The 27,257-nt window shown below is 40.7% G+C and overlaps 1 protein-coding gene across 1 annotated transcript; it reads right to left on the minus strand.

Annotated features, from left to right (window-relative positions):
* Nucleotides 1-719: 719 nt before the first annotated feature.
* LOC308431474 (putative cystatin-9-like protein CST9LP1) lies at nt 720-4,016 on the minus strand (the record flags this gene model as incomplete). The annotated part of the gene is made up of 3 exons (XM_080930964.1): nt 720-809; nt 1,700-1,804; nt 3,807-4,016. 3 exons carry the CDS (start codon nt 4,014-4,016, stop codon nt 720-722), a joined length of 405 nt encoding a protein of 134 aa, XP_080787090.1.
* Between the last annotated feature and the right edge of the window lie 23,241 nt (nt 4,017-27,257).

The raw sequence follows: 27,257 nt of genomic DNA on the forward strand, positions 1-27,257 counted from the left end.
GAGTATGTGCTGTCTCATATAGGACTTAGTGGTCTTCTGGTTCATCAGTGTTTCTCAAATATGAATTACAAAATGTCCTCTAAAGATTATTAGATGTGGGTCCCCTTTGAAGGGCTAAAGTTTCTAGTGTTGTCCATTACTAATTGGTGCCAAGGAGATGCTGCTGCTATTCTTTGTTGGGGGACCACTCCCTGAACAGTGAGAGTATGGTCTAGCCTCCATGTACCAACTTCAGAGACTTGAGAAAAGATATGTGATGAATTTCCTCAAGAGCAACGATCATCTGTGCTGAGAGGAACTTGAGGCTTGCCTTCCTCCACAATGTGCATGTGATGCCCTGGTAGGGCAGATAGGTAAACAATCATTCATATCTCTGGCCATATGGGTTATGTCATGAGACCACAGTTCAGATGGACCATAATGGTAGTATCTGGGTCAACTCACGAGGTCTAGAAGAGTGGTCACCAAGCTACCCTGCTGAGATAACTCCACTGAGTGCTCAGCTTCCATTCTCATGTCTATGGCCCACAAACCTTACTACATGCTATTTAATGATCTAATCTCTATGACAAATCTGTACAAAGGAACATTTGTAAAATGCCAGGACATGAAACCACAGACACTTGCAGAGCTTCTTAAGCCTGTAATTGCTGATTCTGATGAATGGCAGGTATCTTTAGGAAAAGGAGCAGGCCAGGATCAATGCTGTAGGTATATCCTTATGGTGGATCCCAGTCAGAACAAGTCATTTTCAACAGGTTGAATTGTTTTGAGCCTGGGCTGCTGATGCTGAAGGAACAGATGAGGATCTAAGGAAACAATCAAAATGAGACAGAGGGTGGGAGAGGCTCAGGAAGCTTGTGGTTTGTTGTCAGAAAAATTCTCTACTCAACCACATCCCATTCTTAGCTAGCAGTTGGAAGAAAAGGGTTCTGGTCTACAGGTGTAACCACCAACTCAAACTCTACTTGAGGTCAAGCTGTCTGCATCTGGACTTCCCTTTGATCCAACAGGCTTTCTTATTGTTCCCACCCAATTTGTGCCCCCAAGAAACCTTTTGGATTGTTGCTTTGTGATACAAGGTCCTAGGAACAGTAGTGGATATTCTGTATCAGGAGGTGTTGACTATTATCAGATTTAAGTCAATATTTAAGGTATTAATTATTTTTGATAAGGGGTCAACTGCCCCTGAGTGAGGATATTCCCAGAAAAATGCTACCCCAAACAACTGCTGGAGCTTCTTCAGGGCATAGGGCCTGGAGGGAAGACAGTGGACCCCCCCATCTCACTCCCTTTTCAGGCTGTGTATCAGTGAAGGGTTCATAATATAACAGCAGAATTCAGTACGTTCTTTCTCCTGAATCCAGGGGAAGATTAGATAAAAACCAGACAAAGAACATCTGTTACCCAGACTTAGCATGCAGGACCAAAGAAAACACAGGCATTCTGAAGCCATGGTGCCTAAGGAGTAGACAGCTACTATTCTGAATGGTCAACATTGGAGAAACAGGTTGGCCAGATCTCTGTGGCCTGCATCTTTTTGGGACTCTTTTACCATTAAACTTAAGAAGGGCTTTTAGAAGTTTGTCACTGGTCCCTCCTCGGGTCTCTAAGCATGTCTCTGTCACCATTCTTGGATCCTAACTCTGACTCTGCAGCATTCACAACTGTAAAGAGGTGGACACATGTTTTATCTTACATTTTCCAGTTCAGGTAAGGGGCAGGTGTCTAGGCTTTTCTCAAATTTCTTACAGATGGTTCTTGTTAGCCTCAGCTTCAAGAAGAAAGTTTGTGGTGGTTTTTCCTGAAGACAGAAAAATACTGAAGTGAGCAGACCCTTATTGTTGCCATTCATAGACTTGTCTCAGTATTGGGAGAGACCTGGCCTCTCTCTTGATTCTGGAGTTTTCCCAAGGCCTACTATCCTATTCTTTAAGGTGAAAGTCTTGGAGGGGATAATCTAGCTAAGAGAGTTAATAGAAGAAGGCAGTTTGGTAGAAACTAGGAGAAATCAGAGGCAGAGTCTCATACCATTAGTATATCACCTACCTCAAATTCTCATATTCTATTCTACCAAAGGAAACCCAGGTTTCACTCTCAGTAGGCACCTAAACTAACCTACCAGGCTCTGGTAGTGTATTTGTCTCTGCTGATAATTCAGCCCAAAGAGATAAAGCCAGATCTGCAGGATGCTGCCACTTGACCTACATTAAGAAAATTCTCATGTGACAATAACTATGCACCAGCACACCAGATTGGAATGATGACTTATACAGTGAGTTTCTATATAGCATGAGCTCTAAAATCTTCCTCCTGCTTCCTTCCACTGTATCCCCTTTCTTCCTTGCCTAGTCTCCCACTCTTCCAATCCTTTCTTCCCATAAGACCAACTCTGCCTCTACCAAAGTCATAGCTTTAGCTCACAGGTAGGGTTCCAGCCTAAGAGACGTAACAGAACCAGCTAGGTGCTCTACAGAAATTTCCAGAGGTCCCAGCACTGTGCAAACCCTCTGCCTTTCCTCTGTTTAGGAAGGAGGAGCCTCCTCCATGACCATGAGCATGGCATTAGGAGATGAGCATTACCATCCTGAGGACATTTTGTGGGGATCCATCACTATTTTAGGATGTTGGTCAATGGGCTATTTGAGTCTGCCAAGGGCCCAGAGTAGGAGGGAATTAACTGAGAGAAGGGGCTGAGCTGGCAGGTGGTTCTCAGGACAGCTTGTCCTGACAGTTGGCAAGTCTTCACAGCCTACCCTTTCTCTTCCTTTCACTTTCTCAGTTTTTCCAATTACTTGTTTATGTATGTGTATGCACATATGTGTGAAGCCAGAGCAACAGCTGGACTGTTCCTCAGCAGCTCCCCATCTTACTTTTCGAACACAGGATTTGTCACTGAAGCTGAGGCTGATCAAAAAACACTAGGCTGGTCAACAACATGGCCTCTCCAGACTCTACAGTCTCTGCTTTCTCTACACTAGAATTAGTCAGGCTTTTTACATGGGTGATGAGGATCCAAACTCCAGTCCTCATTTTTGTGTGGCAAGCATGTTACTGACAGATCCCTCCACAATTCTCCAACTGTTTTCATTTTTTAATATGTTTGTAAGTTGCCTGTACTCCTCTAAATATCACTTGAGCATGTTTCTGTAAGAAACTCCAGTTAAACTCATTTAATTATCAACAAGAACAGCAACAACAAAGTACAAAGTATGAAGTATGAAGACACATACAAAAGGTATGAAAAAGAACTAAGCAAGGATGGGAGGGGCACATGAGAGTAATGGGAGGCAAATATGTTGAAAATACATTATGTACATTTATGAGATGTCATGATAAAATTTGCTATTGTGCATAATAAATATATTCTAGCAAAAACTTTTAAAGGTGCTTTTGACATATTTTCAGTCTTTGCTTATGGAATTTTTGTGTAAATATTTTCTTTGTTTAGTAGAAAGATCTTTCTAGAAGTGCCTATCCTGTAAAGTATTATTATTATGATGATTATGATTATGATTATTCTTATTTTGGCATCAAATTCCAGGTCCTTCTGTACCACTTTCAAAATGCTGGAACTACATTTGTATGCCACCATGTCTTATCTAACATGTATTCTTTAATTAAGTACTATCATAAAACATAATAATATTACATAATAATTTTAATGTGAGTAGACTTAATTTAAAAGAATGTGTAAGTTAAAAAAGCATTCTAACCACTGAAGCCAAAAGATTTATATGTAACTCAGTCAAGTGCCTTGCCTACTTCATCAGGAAACAGCAAGTATAGTGGACAAGTTCACCCACCTGTACTTTAAAGAAACCCATGATGTTTACCAGTCTGTAGACATATTCATCCTTGCTCTGCTTGTTGAATGCACTCAAAGCATACTTCAGTATGTCGGGGTCACTGACCGGTTTATCATTGTAGAGCTTATCCTTTTCCAAACACCATGCGTGAGCTTCCTGGATGTAGATACCTGAGAGAGACAGTAATATTATCCAGGGCAGAGACATCTTTCCTGCTGGACACAGTATGATGTAGGTTCTGTGTCCTGTCTTGGCTCTAACAATAACAAATAAGCTCTGCTTATTTAAGTCTCGGGCTTAAGTTAATTTCCTGGGCCCTGGACTCCTCCCTCTGGGGCTCCTCTTAGTTATCACACTGAGTTTCTTCCCCCTTGGTACCACCTCCCTCCGTTAAAGCTGTTTATGTTCTTCCTGTCCTGGATGGAGCAAAAGTGCACAGGCAGAGTAGTTTGGATAGAACAAGTGAGATGAGAAGTTTAGGCGCCCCTGATCTGAGTACCACCACACTTAACTTCCTGTGACTCACTGGATAGATGAGCTTTTAAGAGTACGCCCCATGGTCAGGTGCTGAAAGATTGATAACTGTCCCCAGGTGTTAGTAAAAGGTAATTTCTGTACATGCCAGTAGAGGGAGACAATGACTCAGGAAAAGAGATTAAAGACTGGGAAAAAAGACCAACTTGAATTGATATCTATTTATGCTAGAGATGCAGCATGGCACAGGGGAGGAAGTTATCTCTTCTTTTGGGTTGGCGTTCATAAGGGATGTTTTTCTTTGCTTCTGTGTTAGGTAACTTCCCTTATCCCCTCATAACCGGAATGCACATTCTGATATAGGTTTCTAGAAGATGGCACCAACACTGAGGCATCCATCTAGAGTTCTGGTGCACTCCTGTGAATTTCCATCTATGTAAGCCAGCCAGCTTCTTAGCCTCAGGGGTGAGTGACCTCACCCAACTGTGCTGGTATACGGCTTGATTATATCAGTACAATCTCTTCTCGGGATTCTTCAGAGAGGCAGGCATTGTGCCTCCTAGAATATTGGAACTAGCAAATGTGAAAAGGAGAGGGAGAAGAGGTGGTACCTCAGTGTGGTTAGGGGTGTGCCTGTTCTGTGGCCAGTGGTGCCCTCTCTTGTGGTCATAATTATCAAGCTCAGAGAATACAGTCACAGCCTTCAACCCTGGCAGCAAATTGGACTGGCTTATCTGAACACCACACTCTCATATTGAACAAAACAGAGACCTTGTCTTTATGGTGAAGTGTGCCTTCAGCCTGCATCAGCATCTGCATGTAATGTTTGGGGAGTGTGAGTGCTGACTCTAACCAGTGTGTCCATATTCTGCTGGAGGCCTGCCACAGTCTTTTGAGGTGGAACACAGAGTTGGAAAAAGCCAAAAGACCGGTGGTTGCCAGCCTTGTAACTAACTGCACTGGGGCTAGAAGCTGATGGCTTCTTGTCTCCTTAACTCTCTGTGCTATATTAAACACTGGGAACTTAACTCTTTATTACGGTTCTGTGCTTAAATAAGGGCTAATAACTATTACTGTTCTGTGCTTCAGTAAGTGCTGAAAACCTAACTTTTTAAAAAAGATTTATTTATTTTATGTATGTGAATACACGGTTGTTATCTTCAAACACCATTGGATCCCATTACAGATGGTTGTGAGTCATCATGTGGTTGCTGGGAATTGAACTCAGGACCTCTGGAAGAGTGCTCTTAACCACTGAGCCATCTCTCCAGCCTGAAAACCTAACTCTTAATGTGTAGGGAGCCATGCCTGAGAACCATGCTTAAGAAAATGACTGCACAGCAGCCACCTTAGAACTGGTCAATGCTGTACCTACACCCCCGTGAGAGCCTGACCTTTCCAAGATTCACCACTATGAGGTTCTGCCGAGATTAGCTGCTAGGTGACAAGATATCCGGAATCACATACCTGACTGTTAACCTGTAACTTGCAGGACCACCCTCTTCCTGTCACATAGATGCTGTAAAAAATTCCACCGCACCCTGCTTCCCCCTTTCTGCCCAGCCCATATAAGCTATAAGCACCAAGCCCTCAATGAAGCCTTGACACCATTCAGACTGACTCTTGTCGTTCTTTGCGCGCTTGGCTTCCTTTCTCTCTCGCCCCCATGACTTTCAGGACGAAGGTCTCTTCGGGACCCTGAATAACCGGACCTGCTGGACAGGTCATTAATGCTCAAATAAGCATTGGGAAAACTTAACTTTTATTTCTCTTATTATGTGTGCTAATATTTGGCTATTAACACATGCTGTTTAGCTGTGGGGGAATTAAGTAAAAGGATATATTGCTAGAGCACTTCCTCTTGTGATTTAGCCTGGCTGGCCAGGTAAGAGGCTTGGAGCTCATTAGCTCTTTTTGGAAAGACAGAAAAGAAGTCACACAGAGACAACATACACACCCTGGGTGAAACAGAAAGTGGCTGCACCACCTTTTTCTTTTATTGCTTTTAACTTGTTATATGGCTTTTTGACAAAAAGTTCTCTGTGCAAGAAAGAATACCTCATAGCTAAAATGTTGCAATAAAAGGGGAGTTACAGAAAGGTATCAATAACAAGTTTAAAAGTAGTGTTTCACACTGTAAGCTCATTATAAATTCAAAGTAACTGTTTTTACATGGTACTGCTTTGGCATTGTGCACACCTGTGGCTTCATCACTGGACCGGAATATTTTTCCTTGAACACAAATTTGTTCCAAACCTATTTCTTTTTTTAGTGTAATTATGAAAGGTCATTGTATTTTTTATTATGCATTCTTTACTTACTATTAGGAGAAGTGGAATATTCTATTCTTGATTTTAACTTTATTACATCTTTTTAGCAAAACAACTAAAACCATCTCTTAAAGCTTTCTTCCTAAAATTAGTTGAATCATATCAGGACTTCTAAAAATCATTAACTCATCTAAACAGCACTAATTCATGAAAGTTCATGTTTATCTGTGGGAAACTTGCCCAATAGGTGGGCTAATGTCCAAGAGTTTTTAGACTATGTAATAGTGATAGAAGAGGCAGATCAATTATAAGAAGCAATCCTGGGATGAAGTCTCTAGAGGCCTTGCATCTCAGAGCTCACCTATTGCATATCATCCCAAAAAGTGGTGGGCCATTTTTCAGGAAAGTCACACACTAACATTTATTTAGTTTTTCCTAAGTGGTTCCTAAAAATATTCATGCTTTATCTTTAAAGGCTTGAGATAGCTGGGGATCTAGTGTTTAAAGACCTAAGTCAAGTATCTTGGTCAGGGTTTGTATTCCTGCACAAAACCTCATGACCAAGAAACAAGTTAGGGAGGAAAGGGTTTATTCAGCTTACAATTTCACATTGCTGTTCATCACCAAAGGAAGTCAAGACAGGAACTCAAGCAGATCAGGAATTTGGAGGGGTGTTGCTTGCTGGGTACTCAGCTTGCTTTCCTATGGAACCCAGAACTACCAGCCCAGGGATGGAGCTATCCACAATGGGACCACCCACCCTTGATCACTAATTGAGAAAATGCCTTATTTCTCACAGACGCATTTTCTCAGGGGAGACTCCTTTCTCTGTGATAACTCCAGCTTGTGTCAAGTTGATGCACAAAACCAGCTAGTACGTCAAATAAAGAGTGAATGTGACCTCTTTTCAAAGGTCTTATGATCTTGTAAGAACTCTGGCTCACTAAGCTATATCCCAGTAGGTGTTGATTTTTATTCTGGGGCAGGTGGAATTTCTGAGGTGCCTATATTTGTTTCCTGGCACTGGACGTGCCATATGGGTCTTATAAGAAAGTTTTAGCAGCTTTCTCAGGACTTCTGGAACCAAAGATCCAGTAAACAGCAATAACAAAAAAGATCAGCAATGAGAAAAAATAAATTGCAATGTTTTCTCTGAGAAGTGGTGACCCTGGGAAGCATCTTTATGATGTGCTATGTGTGCCTTAGTGGCCTGCAGTTGGGGTTATTTTGTGGGGCATTTTAACCATCATATGTAGCTTCATGCGATATTTAAGGGGATCAGATCATCTTATTTGAATGCTAGTTCTGCATCCCAGGAGGGCTATCTTGGAAAGGAATATGCTCTTTTCATGAGTTCCCATGAATGGATGGGTGCATGACTTCTGGCACACATTTCAAGAGTTTCAGACAATAGCCTTGACCCTGTCTTAACTGTGTAGCTCATGTTACTTTATCTTCTTAAAACCTGACTCCATCCTTCCTATTCCTGATTCTGGTTCTGTGGGTTCTTTATATATATATATATATATGTGGTTTTATTTTTTCACTCTTTTTGTATATTCTCTGTATTTACATTTCAAATGTTATCCCCTTTCCCCACACTCCCATCACCCCTCCTACTCCTCTTGCTTTTATAGACATGCTTCCTCTCCCAACCACCTACTCCCACCTCAGTGCTGTGCAGTTCCCCTACACTGAAAAAATAAAACTTCACTGGACTAAAGGTCTTTTCTCCTATTGATGCCAGACAATGCTATCCTCTGTTACATATCCAACTTGAGCTTTGGGACTCTCTATGTGTACTCATTGGTTGGTGTTTTAGTCCCTGGGAGCTCTGGAGGGTTTGGTTGGTTGATAATGTTGTTCTTCTCATGATGTTGCAAACCCTTTCAGCTCATTCAGTTCTTTCTCTAGCTCTTTCTTTGGGGTTCCCATGTTTATTCTGATGCCTAGCTGCAAGCATCCTCATATGTGTCAGTATGGCTCTGACAGAGTCTCTGAGGAGGCATACATATAAGGCTCCCGCAAATAAGCACTTCCTGGCATTAGCAATAGTGAATAGGTTTGGTGGCTGCATATGAGATGGATCTCCAGGTGAGGCAGTCTCAGAATAATCTTTTCTTTGATCCCTGCTCCTCTATTTGTCCCTTAATCTCCTCCCATGAGTGTTTTGTTCTCCCTTCTAAGAAGGCGACCACATTCTGGCCATCCTTCTGTTTGAGCTTCAAAAGGTCTGTGAATTGTTTGTGACTATTCTGAGCTTTTTGGGCTAGTATCCACTTATTACTGAGTGCAAACCATGTGTATTCTTTTGTGAGAGAGTTACCTCATTCAGGATGATAGCTTCTAGTTCCATCCACTTGCCTAAGAATTTCATAGAGTGAATTCATATTTTTAGTAGCTGACTAGTACTCCATTGTGTAAATGTACCACACTTTCTGTATACATTCCTGGGACATTTTGGTTCTTTTTCAGCTCCTGTTTATCATAAATTAGGCTGCTGTAATCATGGTGGAGCATGTGTCCTTGTTATATAATGGAGAGTCTTCTGGGTATATGCACAGAAATGGTATAGCTGGGTCTTCAGGTCTATGCCCAATTTTCTTAGGAACCACCAGACTGATTACCAGAGTGGTTGTATCAGCTTGCAATCTCACCAACAACAGAGGAGTGTTCCTCTTTCTCCACATCCTTGCTAACATCTGCTGTTAGGTGAGTTTTGATCTTAGCCATTCTGACTGGTGTGAGGTGGAATCTGAGGGTTGTTTTTATTTGTATTTCCCTGAGGACTAGGGTTGCTCAGCAAATGCTCAGGTGCTTCTCAGCCATTAGCTATTTTTCAGTTGAGAATAATTGTTTAGTTCTTTACCCAATTTATTAATAGGATTATTTGATTTTCTAGAGTCTAATGTCTTGAGTTTTTTGTATATAATGGATTTAGCCCTCTATCCAATGTAGAATTGGTAAAGATCCTTTCCAAATCAGTTGGTTGCCATTTTGTCCTATTGATGGTGTCCTTTGCCTTACAGAAGCTTTGAGAATTTATGCGGTTCCATTTGTTGGTTCTTGATCTTAGAGCATAAGCCATTGGTGTTCTGTTCAGGAAAATTTTCCCTGTGCCTATGTGTTCTAAGCTCTTCCCTACTTTTTTTTTCCTATTAGTTTTAATGTAACTGGTTTTATGTGGAGATCTTTGATCCACTTACACTTGAGCTTTGTACAAGGAGATAAGAATGGATTGATTTGCATTCTTCTGCATGCTGAGTGCCAGTTGAGCCAGCACCATTTGTTGGAGATGCTGTCCTTTTTCCATTGATTGTTTTTTCCCCTCTTTCCTGTGGACCCTTCCAGGTGCATCTGGATGTTCTCTTTTTCTTATTTACAACATAAAACCTTTCCCTTGAATCATGGAGTAGCATTTTGGTGGCTTTTTTTTTTTAACAGTATTCTCATGTACACTTTCCACATTTAGGTTTTTTTTGTTTGTTTATAAATTTTCCAAAATTCATAACAATCTGAAATTCAAAAAGACTTGATCCCAAGCATTGGAGATAACTAATACTTAAGCTGTTCCTAATTAAGTTTTGTGCTTTTAATATTTGCATAATTAGTCATGCTGCATTTCTTACAGCTTGGATGCTTTACTCAACTTACAATGAGTCACCCTGTTAGCATTTGTAGACAGAACTCCTTCATTATTCTTGCTTTGCTTTGGTCCTTATTGCCTCAGCCTAGCCGATTAGCAATTATATCATCCCCTACTGCCTGGATCCCACTCCTTTCTTAGACTTGAATGCAGAGCACCCAAGTCCACTTTCCATATACCTGCATCTGGTTCTTCAGGGAAGGCACTAGGAGAGCTTTGAGGATGTAGATGATCCTCTTTTTAGTTTTGTTAGGGACTACTGGGCTAGTGACATTTCTTTCTATGTACACATACAGATCAAATACATTTCAACATGTTATAAATTTGTTTATAGCTTTAAAAATATCTCATTAACAATTCTTTCCTGGGCTGGAGAGGCGGGTTACTGGTTAAGAGACCACTATGAGGTCTTCCAGAGGCTGGGTTCAATTCCCAGCATCCACATCACAGTTCACGGCTGCCGTAACTCTAGATCTAGGGGCTCCAAAACCCTCATACTGGCATACATGCAGACAAAATACCAATGCAGATACTATTAAAAAATAAATTAATAATTAAGAAACCCTTTCCTTTGTTCTTCATATTTTGTATAAATACTTTCTTTTATTTACTTATTCTTTTAATTTTTCATACAGTATATTTTGATTATTTCTATTCCCCCGACTCCTCACAGAGTCTTCTTGCTTACCTTAACTTCATGTTCTTTCTCTCTCTTTAAAAAAGAACTACTAACATACACACACACACACACACACACACACACAAAATCATGAAATGTTTGTGGTTGCTCAAATATTTTTAAGCACAAGGCCTGTCTTAGAATGTGGTTTATATGCCCAGTGCCATTACACTGAACATTCCTCCCTTCACAACTATCAATTGCAAATAGTTCTCAGCTGGGACTGAGATTTTTGTGCTCAATTCCTCTTCTCCATGCTAGAATATGCTCTGGATTGAACATATACAGTTCTGGGCATGTTGTCATAGTGTCTGTGAATTCCTAAGTGCATAATCAGTCCTATTGTGTCTGGAAAACACAGTTTTCTTGGAGTTCTCTGTCACCTCTAGCTCTTAGAATCTTTGTTCTACTTCTACATAGGTCTGTGAGCCATGAGGGAAGAGGTGAGATAAAGACACCCCATTTCATGAGCCCAGTTGTGGGTTTCTTTGTTAATTACCACATACTGCAAGAAGAAGCTTCTCTGGTGAGAGATTGCCATGCACAAATCTTTGGATATAACAATGTCATTAGGAGTTGTTTTATTGCTTTGGTGTGTGTGTGTGTGTGTGTGTGTGTGTGTGTGTGTGTGTGTGTGTGTGTGTTCTACCTGAAGTTTGAATGTATGTGTTGTGAAGGTGGCATCTGTCAGAGATGAATGTCCATCCCCAGACACACAACTTACTTTTCTGGTACTGTTTATGGAGTGGCTCATTTTTGTTATCTTCTGAGCTTGCTGCAGTTTGAATATTGCTTGTCCCTGCCAAAGCACATTCTGAGATATTAAGAGGTAGAACTTAGGGAAACAGTATGGGTTAGTGATAGATAATTTGATAAGCTTAGGAGAAGTCCTAGATAAAATATGAGAGAGAGAGAGAGAGAGAGAGAGAGAGAGAGAGAGAGAGAGAGAGAGAGAGAGAGAGAGATTAGGTGGGACTAAACATTCATGTGATTGACAGGTCAGTGGATCACCTTGAGAGTGATCTGCTATGCAAGCTACTTTGCTTGCCTAGTCTCTGGAGCACATCTGTTTTTCCATATGTACTGCTTTAGGCCTTTGCCATCAGTAGATGCTATCTGCTTGACCTTGGACCAGTACTGTAGAGTGAAATAAACCTGGATTTTACAACATATTCTGTCTGTGGTGCTGTTACTATCAAAAGAAATTGAATAGGCCAAATTCCACCAGGGTTTCTGATGAGTATCAGTTTCCTAAAAGCATGTTGGTAGAATAAAGGAACTTATATTTTGATCTTGGCTCAGAAAGAGAAATGGCAGAATATATTCAGGCCTGGGGCAGCTTGTCAGCAGAGCCTGTTCCCTGACTCCCAGCCATAGCCTTTCATAGATGGATCTCTGTGCTATGTCCTCTCTTTGAAGTTTGAGTTTGGACAGTGTGTCACATATTTGTTATTGGAATTGATGCTAATGGAACTATCAGGTTCCCAAATTGGCAAGTTTGAGTCTCAGTCTTTAATTATTTGAAAACACAACTTTGTGCTAGTTCATTTTCTGTTGCTACAACATATACATGGGTAGGAAACACAGCTTTGGCAGCTCAAGAGCATGGCATCAGCTTTCTGTTCACTTCTAGCAGGAACTTCACACAGCCACACACTGATTGCTCATCTGAGTGGTTGAAGAAGGAGAGTCAGAATGGTGGTTGGGTTGGTCTCCTTCATTACAGTCCACTTTGTGGTAACCAGCCCATTGGAGTTTTTCTCAGTAGAACTACATTTCTGTGTGACAGTTGTGCCCCATGAACTAATCACCCCATAAAAGTGCCACTACTGCCCAATATTTGTAAACTGAGTCTCAAGGTGAGTCTTGGTGGAGACAGACAATATCCACATTATAGCACATGAAGTTTAGTCGTTTGTCCCTTTCTGAATGTTGGTTTTATTTTATTTTTCAAGGTATTTGTCTTCCAGGGCAGTTGAAATCAGTCAATCATGTACTCTGGAGAATGGGGTGAGATATTGGGGTGCCTCTTACTGATCAGGTAGGAGTATGGACTTGGGAACTGGTGAGAGAGATTCATGTCGACTGTGCAGAAAACTATTTTATCACTGGACATATCTGTAGAGGCTGTAGCTTTTAGGTTACACTTCCGGTCAATATATTGTAGTTTGTGGAGGCTATAGCAGGAGGCAAGGGAGGGAATGGATTCATTGGAGTTAGATGCACTGGAGTTGCAGCCTCACTCCTATCTCTTAATCTGTTATGTTATGTCATGTTATGTTATGTTATGTTATATCATGCCATATTAACCAGTTTTTACTTCCTTGGCATTTCCCCCAGGGAATTGTTTTAAAACTTAAGGTGATTTGGTGAGCATAATACTAACAGAATACCCATAAGGGTAGACACCCCATAAAAGCTTTTGTGGTGTGTAGTGTGAAATATAAAAATGAAAATCCCACACTACTGAAAGGATAAAAATATAACCTAACCCCTCCAAGGACTCCAAGCTACCTCACTCTAAAGGAGCCTTAAACCCCTGCACCTAAGAACCCCCAAATAACTCAAATTCCAGACCCTCCTCTCTGCCAGTAAGTAGATATAAGATCACACTCCTTGCTGTTCCGGAGCCTGCTTTCTGTATGAAACTGGGTGAAAGGGCATAGGACAGGCCCTTGAATTCATGAGCCAGGCCTAGTAAGTTAACAGGAGATAAGCTGACTATTTGCTTATCTGGCTTCTGCAAACTACTTGCACCATAGAGGACCCCCCCCCCCCGCCCTAGTGACTTCTGACTGCCATTATCACACCCACCCAGGAGACCGCGCAAATACAGACCTCCAAGACTATAGGGAACATGATTGGTCCATGGAGTGCAGGCTTAGATAGTTTAACATGATTGGTCCCTGGAGTGCAGGCTTAGATGGTTTACAATGATTGGCCTAGAAAGTGTGGGCTTAGATAATTTAAAATGATTGTTTGTGATTTTGGGGGGCTTTGCCATGATTAGTTTGGGATTCGTGGGCCTTGTGAACCCTATAAAAGCTGTCCTGATCCTTCACTCAGGGCCCACAGTCCTTTACCCCTGCATGGTGTACAATTGTGGGCCCCAGTGCGCTTCGAATAAAAATCCTCTTGCAGTTTTCATCAAGACCACTTCTCGTGAGTGATTTGGGGTGTCATCTTTCCTAAGACAGAGCATGGGGGTCCTTGCTTTGAGGATCTAACACTACCAGCAGCAAGGCACAGGCAGACAAGGTGGCCTGGCCTGTTCTCACTGGCAGACTCTCTAACCCCGAGTTCTGAAATTTCTTGACCTGGCTCCCTAAGTTCCCATGGCGGGTTGCTGACACACCAGCCCCACACTTCCAAATTCCCAAGGCATTTTGGGGTGCACTTCTTGAAAACCCATGCTTTGCTGCCAAGCCATTCTATTCCAAAGGATCTGTCACCTGAACCGGAGATCTCATGTACCTACACTTTGGCCTCTGTGCTTATCCCCCATCCCAAAATCCCTATCTTTTCTTCTTCTTCCCCTCTTCCCCTGTCCAACCAGGAAGTCTCACCTACTTACCCAGTGATTGCTCCTTGAAATCTTTAATCATTAGGGGAAGATTCTGCCACAATGGTGCTTATTGCCATTGTTGATTATCAGTAAATTGTCTCTAGTATATCAAGCATTGTTATAATAATAATTATCAGGTTGGTGGCAAATGAGATGATCATGGCTCCAGCCTATCTTAGCTGCAAGATGTGTGTGCAGAAAGGTGTAGAAGTCTGGGGTTTTTATGATTCAGTAACCATTGGTTTCCCAGGATGCCGTGAGTACAGGTTCAGAAATTTACTTAAACATTGTCATGTGGCTTTGAGTTCAGATTTTTAGTCTCGTTCAGGTTAAGGTCAGAGCTCAAGAAAACAACTTCTGGATAATTAAACCTTACTGATCTCTTTGAAAGGGTCTGTGTTGGTCACTTCCCTGCTGTGAGAAATCACACACACATGCCTTAGAAAAAGGGAAGACTCGTTTGGATCACAGTTTTAGAATTTTCAGTCACTGGATGCTTGTTTCTACTGCTTCCATTTTTTTCTGGGGATACCTGGAGTAAATCTGCAGAAAAAGCAAAAGAGACTCTGGGTGGGGGTTGGGGGTGGAGAGAGAGAGAGAGAGAAAGAGAGAGAGAGAGAGAGAGAGAGAGAGAGAGAGAGAGAGAGAGAGAGAGAAAGATATTTATTGAAAAGTTTGCATATTGAAATATTCTCATCCTTTGCTTAGACCTTGTTCTTCTCCTGTGAAATGGTTTGATGTCAAATTTAAACACTGTGTGATCTTTCACAGTACCTTGTAACTGGTGGCTAATAAAACATGCCCACCCTCATGTCACCTCTCCAGTGTCAGAATGGGTTCTGAGCCCTGTATTCATTAAAAACAAATTTATTTTCATTTGAAATAAGGCACAAGCAAAGCTGAGACCCTTAACCCTTTTTTTCCTGGTCATTTTATTGGCCCTTACAATGATGCTCTGTCCTGAGAGCTTTATTTGCAAAGTTGTTTTGGGGATATTCCTGCCCCAATCCACAATATTTCCACGGTACACAATGTTCTCAATTTTTTTCTGATGCTTTTGGGCAGTGTTTACTGGTCCTAGTTATAAAATATTCTATTTAAACTTGGCCAATGTAACCATTGTGGTTTTTCTCCCTTTCTCAATTGCTCTACAGGTCTGGACAATGATTGCTTTCTCCTGGAAATGATTCCATTCAGAGCCCTTTTTGGATCTGTTGAAGCAGTTTCCATTAAACACCGCCAATTTCCACCTCTTTGGCTAGTGTTATTTAGAAACTGACCTCAAGTGTCCAGCAGTGGCACTTGTTTTGGAAATGTCAGCAGTGAATTCATGATGGGCCTCACACTTCCTTTTGAGGGACTAGACACAGATTCTGCCTGTTTTCTACTTCTTTACAATTCCAGACACATTAGCTATTCTGTTTCTTTTTGTTCTTAGTTAATTGATTAATTAATTAATTAAAATATTTTATTAATTTACATTTTAAATGTTCACCCCCTTTCTGGTTTCTCCACATCCTTGTCAACGTGTGCTGTCATCTAAGGTTTTGATCTTAGCCATTCTTTTTTGTGTAAAGTGGAATCTCAGGGTCATATTTGATTTGCATTTCTTTAAGGACTTTGAACATTTCTTTAAGTGCTTAGCCATTTTAGATTCCTCTGTCGTGAATTTTCTGTTTAGTTCTATACCCAATTTTCTTTGGAATTGGGTTGTTTGGTTTCTTGGTGGTTAGCTTCTTGAGTTTTTTTTATATATTTTGGATATAAGCCCTCTATTACATGTGGGGTTCATGAAGATTTTTCACCCAATCTGTAGGTTGCTGATTTGTCCTGTTGACTATGTCATTTGCCTTACAGAAGCTTTCCAGTTTCATGAGGTCCCCTTTATTGATTATTGATCTAAGAGTCAGGGTCATTGGAGTTCTGTTTAGGAATTTTTCCCCTGTGCCAATGAGTTCAAGAATGTTTAGTAAAAGTTTAGAATGCTCCCATTTAACCAAACACCCTCCCTGAAATTATTAATTCTCTTCCTAAGTAAGAATGGGCAGCCTTTTAATGGAAGAGAGCAATGTTCAGAGCATGACTCCTTCCCCATAAGCCATTCTTTATCTTCCTGTTGGGCTCAGTAGGTTGGATCCCACAATATACCAGAGAGGTCTAGGACCATGTTCCAAAGTTTGATCACTGATGCCTATCTTTAAAAGAAGTTTCAATATGGGAGACAAAAGCTGCAGGCAGGAGATGCCTCTGGATGGCTGAGTGTTCAGTAAATGACTCAGATAGGAAGCCTGTAAATGACCCTCAAGTTTCTGCTTCTGCTGGATCATTGGTCTGTACTAAGCATATGCTCATTGAGTCAAAGTATCACAAGCCAGGAGTTTTCAGAAAGATCACCGACAAAGTTGTCACCAGACTGGAGATAATGCCTGGCTTGCTGCAGCACAACCATGAGAATCCATGTTAAAACTCAGTATCTAACATTTCTTTTATGGGTTTTCAGGAGGGTGGGGCTAGGATGTGCTTAAACATCTAGAACTGAGTAGATCTAAGAGCCAGATAAGGAGTTTATCCTGAAAGACCCCCCCGGAGGGTATCTTCAGTCTGAAGAGACCCGTCCCAAGGAACAGCGAGACCACTCACTTCGGATGCAAGTAGCAAGAGGTTTATTTACACAGGTACCTGTGGGCACACAATCTCTCAGAGGACTTGCGCGCCTGACAAAGGGGCAGTCCCCTTTTTATAGGGCTTGGGGGGCAGAAGCAAGGTACAGAAGCAGAAGCATAGCAACAGGGTTTTAATTAGTTAATTTAAATGAAACCAGGTGAACTGGGGACAAGCCTCAAGTTCTTCGGAAAGGGTGGCCTTGGCCCCTCCTCTGGGACAGGGTGCTGTTTTTCGTCCTTGTCTCAGCACGTGTGGCAAAATATTGTGTCTTTAAAATATTGTGTCTTTACCCTGGTCCAGGTGGTCAACCGCAGATATCTTGTTTTGACAGGGACTGGGCTGTCCTCTGGCTCACTTTTGTTTCAGTATTTTTCCATCCCTGCCTGTTCTGGGCCTAGCACAAAATGGCGTTACTGCAGCTAAAGCAGGAGGGGGTCTTTCAATCCATTTGATCCAAATAATCTTTTGGTTACTTTTGGCAATGAAGCTCCCACCATACCTGATAAATTCATCTGTAAGAGATAACATTTTAAGTGTAGGGATCAGAAGAATGCAAAACCAGACTCTTTCAACCCTATATTTCACAACCTATTTCATAAAAATAAAGATCTTGCACATATATGAGAGTGGATTTAATCTTTAGCAACTTTCAAAAGCATTCTGCAGAGAAGTGCCATTTCATATATAGAACTCTCTCTCCCTCTCTTTCTCTTTCTCTCTCTCTCTCTCTCTCTCTCTCTCTCTCTCTCGCTCTCTCTCTGCATGTGTGTGTGTGTGTGTGTGTGTGTGTGTGTGTACATATATGATCCTGTGGGTTTTTGTATGTATATAGTCATGTGCACATGTGTGAAAAGCAGACAGAACTAGAGGCTTGGCATTGAATACCTTCTTTCATTGCTTTTCTTTCTATTCTTTGGGGACATTGACTTTCAGTAAACCTGGAGCTCACTGATTTAGCTAGATTCATTGGCTAATGAGCTCCAGGGATCCTGTTCACTTTCCCTTATCTCCCAGCACTGGGATTACAGCTATGAACCACCAACTCTGGCTTTTATATCAGTGCTAGGGAACAACACTCATGTTTTCATGTTTACTAAGTAGGCACTTTACTGACCAAGCCATCTCCCAGAACAGTTTTTCACATTCACTAACACACAGATCCCAATATATTTGCTTCTTTATACCATAAAATGATATCAAAGTATATTGATTTCAACTTGTGCTTCTTAATTGATGTTTCAACAGTCCAGAAAGCAGTATTAATAAGACTTATTAAGTTACAGAAAAAAGTAAAGGGCATGCAGGAGGTATAGGGGCAAGTTTAGGATGGAGAGGGATAAGTTTAGTGTGCCTAAGAATAGTGAGGGGAAAGTTAGGGGTCTATACAGTCAAGATATGTTGGTAACATGTGAAATTATCGAAGGATAAATAAGATAGTCTACTAAAACCCGATGTCTTATTATTCTACTTTATTTAGAATGAATGACAAATGATCAAGACAAATAATAAATATTTATAAACTTTAACACAACATAACATTAAGATTTTATATTACTGAGTGTATTATTTGAGGTATTGTCTTTCTACAAAGCTCTAGCTGGACTAGAAATTGCTATATAGACTAGGCTTGTGTTGAATTCACAGAGATCCACCTTCCTCTGTTGTTGGGATTAAAGGCATATGCCACCATACCTGCTCCCCCAAAAGATGTTGAAACAATGAATAGTTCATTTATAAATGTTTGTTCATGTATATTTACCAATTCTACTTACTATTAACAATTACATCTAAATTGCTCATGAAATTTTTATATTAATGGTATTTGAGTTTGAGATATATCACTGTCACCACTATCCCCCCCCACCCCATGACCAAAGACATTTGGAACAGGAAAAGAAAAGGACAGGGGAAGGATGATCAGAGATACTCCATTGTACAAGACTACATATTCAAAGTAAAGTAACCCAGGGCAATAAGACTCTTATATAAACACCTACAAAAATTTTTCTTACAGAGATTCCACCCTTGATTCTCAAGTTGCAGCTTGCATTCAGGAGAGCACTGTCTTGTTTAGTTTTGTGGGTGATAAGTTATAACTAAACAATCTGAGAAGCAAAGATTCTCCTATATGACACTTGGCCCATCCACCTGTTTTTCTTCTTCTAAAAATAGAGCTGCTATGCTGTGACTTGCCCCCGGCACCAAGGAGGGAAGACTGAATTCTATCTGTCAGCAGCTGGGTGAGACCCATTGAGGAATATTTTGCCAGAGGTGTAACCAAAGCAAGTGGGTCTGTGAGGCTCTCAGCACCAAGTGCTTGTCAGGAAGAGAATTTGTTTTCTTTTCAATAGCCACTACACAGCTAGCAGCCAGGAGGAAAACTGGAAGGACTCCTGTTTAGAACATGCTGTTCCCAAGAATCATATTTCTTTGAAAAATGAAACAGAAGCAGCACTGCTTTGGAATATGTCCAGATTAGCTTAAAAATAGTTAAAGAAGAAAAATAAAAACCGAAAGGAAGCAGCCCTGCTCTGAGTTAATTTTCATGTTTCTGCTTGGCTTGGGTGTGGCACCTGGGCTCTCCTTCCTTAGGTGTTGCTGTGGAGGACATGAGAGATGTAGTTAATAGGCACACTCAGTAGTTTTAAATAGATAGAGTGGCCTTGATAACATGCAGGTCCATGTCCAATTAACCAATAGCCTCAAGAGCAAACATCAGTACTCCGAAAAGAAGGAGACCTTTGGCCTTAAATCTGTAACATACAAATCTCATTTCCTGATAGACCTCACTGTCACATGGGCTGACTCTTGGAGTCCAGATTTTTCTTTCCCAAAGCATGTGATGGAAGCTCCATAACAGGGTGTAAAACTATGTTGGGCATGGTGATGGCTGCTAAATAATTGTCTTCAGGATAAGGCAGAAGAGTCCTGGGTTTGAGGACAGAAAACTTAGTGAGACCCTACAGAAAAGTTCTCTGGATTACCTCATTTAACACATCATAGGACTCCCATTGTAGAAAGGTCCTGTACTATGAATTCAGAGCAGGGCAGATGAAGAGAGAGGCCAAGAGTCTAGACAAACCCTCCTTTTGTTGAGTTCTTTATTCATTCTATTAGCATATTAACACTAAATTAGATTTCTCTTTCCCAGTTGCATTTCTCCAAATATCTTGGCTAGTTTTTATATCTACTCAGCACAGTATAGAATCATTTTGGAAGAGGGAACTTTAATTGAGAAAACACCTCCACCAGATTTGCCTGTGGGCAAGCCTGTGGTGCATTTTCTTGCTTAATGACTATGGTGGTTTGAATGACAATGGCTCTCTCCTAGGCTCACAGAGAGTTGTACTATTTGAAAGGAGTAGGAGGTATGGCCTTGTTGGAAGAAGTGTGCCACCATGAATGGGCTTTGAGAATTCAAGGGCCCAAGCCAAGTCTAGAGGCTTTTTCTCTTCCTGATGCCTGTGAATCTGGATATAGAACTCTCAGCTTCTCACCATGTTTACCTGTGTGCTGCTATGATGATAATGGACTAAATCTCTGAAAGTGTAAAGAAGCCCAATTAAATGGTGTGTGTGTGTGTGTGTGTGTGTGTGTGTGTGTAGTTTTGGTAAAGTGATCTCTTCACAGCAATAGAACATTTACTAAGATGGTGATTAATGTGTGAAAGACCCCTGCTTAGCAACAATTAATGCCATTTCTGTAAGGCTGTGCACACACAGGGCAGGCTAGGTCAGGGTCCCAGGTGGTCAAGCAAGATACTGGTGGGCTACCAGCTTACAATAGACAAAGAAAGGAAGACACTCAGATAAGCCCAGCTTTCAGATAAGCTGGAGCCCCGACTGGTACCAGGAGTTGCTTCCTTGGAGCCATATTTCTGCCACAGTTCCCACACTTAGATAAGCCCAAGGCAACTATTCTCGGAAGCCGCAGCCCCAGCTGGTACCAGGAGCCTTGTCCTTAGAGCCATATTTTCAGGCTCACTCCCTGGCCACATTTAAACTAACCAATTAGAACCCTGTTGCTATGCTTCTGCTTCTGTACCTTGCTTCTGCCCCCCAAGACCTATAAAAAGGGGACTGCCCCTTTGTCAGGCGCACAAGTCCTCCGAGAGACTGTGTGCCCACAGGTACCTGTGTACTTTGATCAAATAAACCCTCATGCTGATTGCAGCCAGTGGTCTCGGTTGATTCTTGGGTCCTGGGGTCTCCTCAGCTAAAGGTCCTCTCAACGAGGGTCTTTCATGTGGGTAAGTAAGCACATCCCTCTGAGTGGGTGGTCCTGGATGGTATAAGAAAATAAAGATGAGCAAATCATGAGGAGCAAGCCAATAAACAGAACTCCCCCATGGCCTCTGAACCATGGCCATGCCCATCTCTAGGTTCCTGCATTGATTTGCTGATCTGGATTTTTTTGGATGAGTACAAACTGTTAGCTGAAATAAAACCTTTCATCCTTAAGCTACTATGGTCATAATGCTTTATCACAGAAACAAAACCTTAACTAACTATGTGTGACTGTGCATATGCAATGGATCTTTAAAAGTGTTCTTCAAAAGAGTACCCTAGTGTTTCCAGATGTGTGAAGTGGTCATGGAGATGGAAAAACGGAAAGGGCATGGGAGCTCATGTTTTTTTCCCAGACCTACCCCATGCACATTTAACCTGCCCACTTTGTATAAGCATGAGTTACTTTTTATTGTCTTTTGCTATATTACCTTTCACAAATACTGCCCTCTCTCTCCCTCCCTCCCTCTCCCACATTCCCTCCCTCCCTCCCTCTGTCTGTCTGTCTGTCTGTCTGTCTCTCTTTCCAAATCAAAGGCTTGAGGTAATCATGCATTGAGCAAATCCATGGGTGTCACTTTTGCAGTATGATCACTTCCTGGCTTTGTCTCACATTCTTATAAATTTCACAGTATTTCTAACTTTTGTGTTAGTTATGGTGCTCTGTGCTCTAACGTTATAACCTTAGATGGTACTGCTGACTGCTGTACTTGTTTTGATGTTTAGTTTTAATTGTCAACTTGTGATGAAGAATCATCTTAGTAGGGAGTCTCAATGAGGGATTACGTAAATCAGCTTGCTTCATATTTTATCTCAACTGAAAGGAGACTATTACAGTACCATGTGATATCAGGGTTGAACTTGGGCCATGTACATGCTGTACAAGAATTCTACCACTCCGATACATCTCCAGCCATTTCTAATTTTTTATTTTGAGGGAGATTCTCACTGAGTTGTCTAGGCTATCTTTGAATTTGGACTCCTCCAACCTAAACTTTCCAAATAGCTGAAACTACAGTTTCGTGGCATCAGGCCCAGCTTGACAATGTTAAAACAGCTCCACAGGTTGACTCCTTCCCAGTCTTGCTAGATCTCCTCAGGTCTCTGCATATTTCTGGGGTATGATATTGAAAATAGGCCAATGTGTCATCCCACAATGGATTCTAAGTTTCAAGTGGGAAAGCAGCTTTAATTAATCACTTTTAAGCACTGAGCCATCACTCTAGCCCTAGGTTGTTTCCCTTTCTGTTATTATGACTAACATAGCTAGAAGAAAGCATGTACAAGCGTGAGAGTACAGTCACTTGATGCTATTTATCTTGCATATATAAGCAAATGTAGAATTGTTAGGCTTGTGGGATGCTTTCAGGATATGCCAAGCAGTTTTCTAAATTATTTTCACTAACCACACCAGTTGAGTTGGGGTTTCTGTTTGTTAATTTCTCTTTTTTCAATGATAGCATAAGTATGAAGTGGGAACAGATGTTTTTAACTTACCTTATCCTCAGATATGTGTTCATGTACGTGTTAAAATCAGTTTTGCACACTTTCTTTAGAAATATGACTATTGAGACTTTTTACAATTTTTAATTGGGTTGTGTTTTTTAAAAAATTAACTTGCGACAGAGAGTGCTTGGCAGTGGTGCTTATGGCAAAGGTTCCTTTCAGGCCCACAGTAAGAGAGTATCAGGATCTGCTCTGAAAGGCTGTGCTTGAGGACCAGACACCCAGGAGCTCTTCCACCTGGACCTGCAGATAACCTGGGGCACGGGCCTAGTGAGGTTGCGCAGTGAGTACTCAGAGCACAGAGAGTGCTTGGCAGTGGTGCCCGGGCCTGTGTCAGAGAGAATCTTGATCTGCCTGGGAAAGGTGGTGCTGGAAGATTAGCTTCACAGGCACTTTTATACCTGGACAGAGGTGGGCCTGACACATAGGCCCAGGGAGGGGACACCTCAAGTTCTCAGTGAGCAGAGATTGCTGTACTCACTGGAAAAGGGTCCTTTTTGGCCTGGAGAAAGAGCCAGGTCTCCACAAGTAGTACTCAGGACCAGTGGACAAAGGAGTGAGCTCCCAGAGGAGCCTCACAAGAGCCCCACAACTGAGCCCACAAAGACAACTGAGTACCTGCAACCAGAAGTCACTGCTCGCCCACAAAAAGCCGAACACTCAGAAGCAATTTTCTTCCTGAGCCCTCAGATCCATGGGAAAGACAGGTGTCAGTCACTGACAGCAAGACCACATATAACCACAGATAACAAGATGGCAAGAGGAAAGTGAAAGACATTAAGCAATGGAAACCAAGTTAACCTGGCAACATCAGAACCCAGATCTCTCACAACAGCTAGTAGCAGATTGCCAAACATTCTAGAAAAACAAGACTCAGACCTGAAATCATACTTCACAATGATGATTGAGATCTTGAACAAGAGCATGAATAACTCCCTTAAACAATTACAGGAGAACACACATAAACAAATAGAAGTTCTTAAAGAGGAAACACAAAAATCACTCAAAGAACTACAGGAAAACACAACCAAAATGGGGAAGGAATTGAAAATGGAAATAGGAACAATAAAGAAAACACAAAAGGAGACAACTTTGGAGATAGAAAACCTAAAAAAGATATCAGGAGTCACAGATGCAAGCATCACCAACAGACAACAAGAGATGGAAGAGAGAATCCCAGAGGCCGAATACAACATTGAAAACATAGACAAAATGGTCAGAGAAGATGCAAACACCAAAAAGCTCCAAATCCAAAATGTCCAGGAGATCTGAGACACAGTGAGAAGACCAAACTTAAGAATAATAGGAATAGAAGAGGGTGAAGAATATCAACTAAGAGGCACAGTAAATATCTTCAAAAAAATTGTAGAAGAAAACTTCCCTGCCCTTAAGAATGAGATGACCATGAGCATAAAAGAAGCCTACAGAACTCCAAATAGATTGGACCAGAAAAGAAATTCCTCCCGACACATACTAGTTAAAACACCAAGTGCCCAAAGCAAAGAAAGAATACTAAAAGCAGTAAGGAAAAAGGGTCATGTAACATATAAAGCCTGACCAATTAGAATCACACCTGACTTCTCAACAGAGAATATGAAAGCTAGAAGATCCTGGACAGACATTATGCAGACTGTCAGAGAACACAAATGTCAGCCCAGGTTACTATATCCAGAAGAACTCTCAATCACGATAGATGGAGAGACCAAGATATTCCAGGAGAAAACTAAATTTACACAATATTTGACCACAAATCCAGCCATGCAAAGAATAATAGATGGAAAATGAAACATAAGGAGAGAAACTACACCCTAGAAAAAGCAAGAAAATAACTAAGCAAGAAAACCAAAAAAAGAAAGATACACAGACCTAATTCTACCTCTAACAGTAAAAATAGCAGGAAAAAACAATCACTAATCCTTAATATCTGTTAACAAAAATGGACTCAATTCCCCAATAAATAGACATAGACAGTCACACTGAATACATAAACAGAATCCAACATTTTGCTGGATACAGGAAACTCATTACAGAGACAAAAGACAGACACTACCTCAGAGTTAAAGGTGAGAAAAAACATTCCAAGCAAATGGCCCCAAGAAACAAGATGGAGTAGCCATTCTAATATCAAATAAAGTGAACCAAAAGTTATACAAAAAGATAAGGAAGGATACTTTTTAATAATTACAGGAAAAACTTATCAGGATGAATTCTCAATCCTAAACATATATGCTCCAAATTCAAGAGCACCCATATTCATAAAAGAAACCCTACTAAAGCTCAAAACAAACATTGTACCATATACAATAATAGTGGGAGACTTCAATACCCCACTCTCATTAATGGACAGATCATGGAAGCAGAAACTGAACAGAGATACAGTGAAACTATCAGAGTTTATGAACCAACTGGAATTAACAGACATCTACAGAACATTTCATCCTAAAACAAAAAAATGCACCTTCTTCTCAGCACCTCACAGCACCTTCTCCAAAATTGACCATATAATCAGTCACAAAACAAGTCTCAATAGATATAAGAAAATTGAAATACTCCCATGCATCCTATAAGATCACCAAGGACCAAGGATGGTCTTTAATAACAACAAAGACAACAAAAAGCTCACATACACATGGAAGCTGAATAATGCTCTACTCAATGATAGCATGGTCAAAGTAGAAATAAAGAAAAAAATTAAGGATTTTCTAGAATTTAATGTAAATGAAACCACAACATACCCAAACCTATGGGATGCAATGAAAGCAGTACTAAGAAGAAAACTCATAACTCTGAGTGCCTCAACTGCAGGAAATAATCAAACTCAGAGCAGAAATCAATCAAGAAGAAACAAAAAGAACCATACAAGGGTTAAAAAACCAACAACGACAAACAAACAAACAAACAAACAAAAAACCAAGAGCTGTTCTTTGAGAAAACTAACAAGATCCACAAACCCTTGGCCAGAATAACTAGAAGGCAAAGAAAGAGTATCCAAATTAACAAAATCAGAAATGAAAGGGGAGAGATAACAATACAAACTGAGGAAATTGAAGAAATCATCAGATCTTACTACAAAAGCCTATACTCAACAAAACTGGAAAATCTGGAGAAAATGAATAAATTTTGAGACAGATACCAGATACCAAAGTTAAATCAGGACCAGATAAACCATCCAAACAATCCCATAACACCTAAAGAAATAGAAGCAGTCATCAAAAGCCTCCCAAACAAAAAAAGCTCAGGACCAGATGAATTCAGTGCAGAATTCTATCAGACATTTATTGACTACCTAATACCAATACTCTATAAACTATTCCACAAAATAGAGTCAGATGGAACACTATCCGACTCATTTTTCTAAGCCACAATAACTCTCATTCCTAAACTACACAAAGACCTTACAAGGAAAGAGAACCTCAGACCAATCTCCCTTATGAACATTGATGCAAAAATACTCAATAAAATTTTTGCAAACCGAATCCAAGAGCATATCAAAATGATCATTCACCATGATCAAGTACGCTTCATCCCTGGGATGCAGGGATGGTTTAATATGCAGAAATGCATCAACATAATCCACCATATAAACAAACTCAAAGAAAAAAAAATGATCATCTCACTAGATGCTGAGAAAGCATTTGACAAAATTCAACACCCCTTCATGTTAAAAGTCTTGGAAAGAGTGGGAATCCAAGGCCCATACCTAAATATAATAAAAGCAATATACAGCAAACCAATAGCCAACATCAAACTAAACAGTGAGAAACTTGAAGCAATCCCACTAAACTCAGGAACTAGACAAGGCTGCCCACTCTCCCCCTACCTATTCAACATAGTACTGGAAGTTCTGGCCAGAGCAATTAGACAGCAAAAGGAAATCAAAGGGATACAAATCAGAAAGGAAGAAGTAAAAATATCACTATTTGCAGATGACATGATAGTATACTTAAGTGACCCCAAAAATTCCACCAGAGAACTTTTACAGCTGATAAACAAGTTCAGCAAAGTGGCTGGATATAAAATTAACTCAAACAAATCAGTAGCCTTTCTCTACTCAAAGCACAAACAGGATGAGAAATAAATTGGGGAAAAGATACCCCTCAAATAGTCACAAACAACATGAAATATTTTTGTGTGACCCCAAGTAAGCAAGTGAAGGACCTGTATGTCAAGAACTTCAACTCTCTGAAGAAGGAAATTTAAGAAGATCTCAGAAGATGGAAAGATCTCCCATGCACATGGAGTGGAAGGATCAACATTGTAAAAATGGCCATTTTACCAATCTACAGATTCAATGCAATCCCCATCAAAATTCCTACTCATATCTTCATAGTGTTGGAAACAGCAATTTGCAGATTCAT

This window comes from Micromys minutus, assembly GCF_963924665.1.
Source record: "Micromys minutus genome assembly, chromosome: 17".
Lineage (NCBI taxonomy): Eukaryota > Metazoa > Chordata > Mammalia > Rodentia > Muridae > Micromys > Micromys minutus.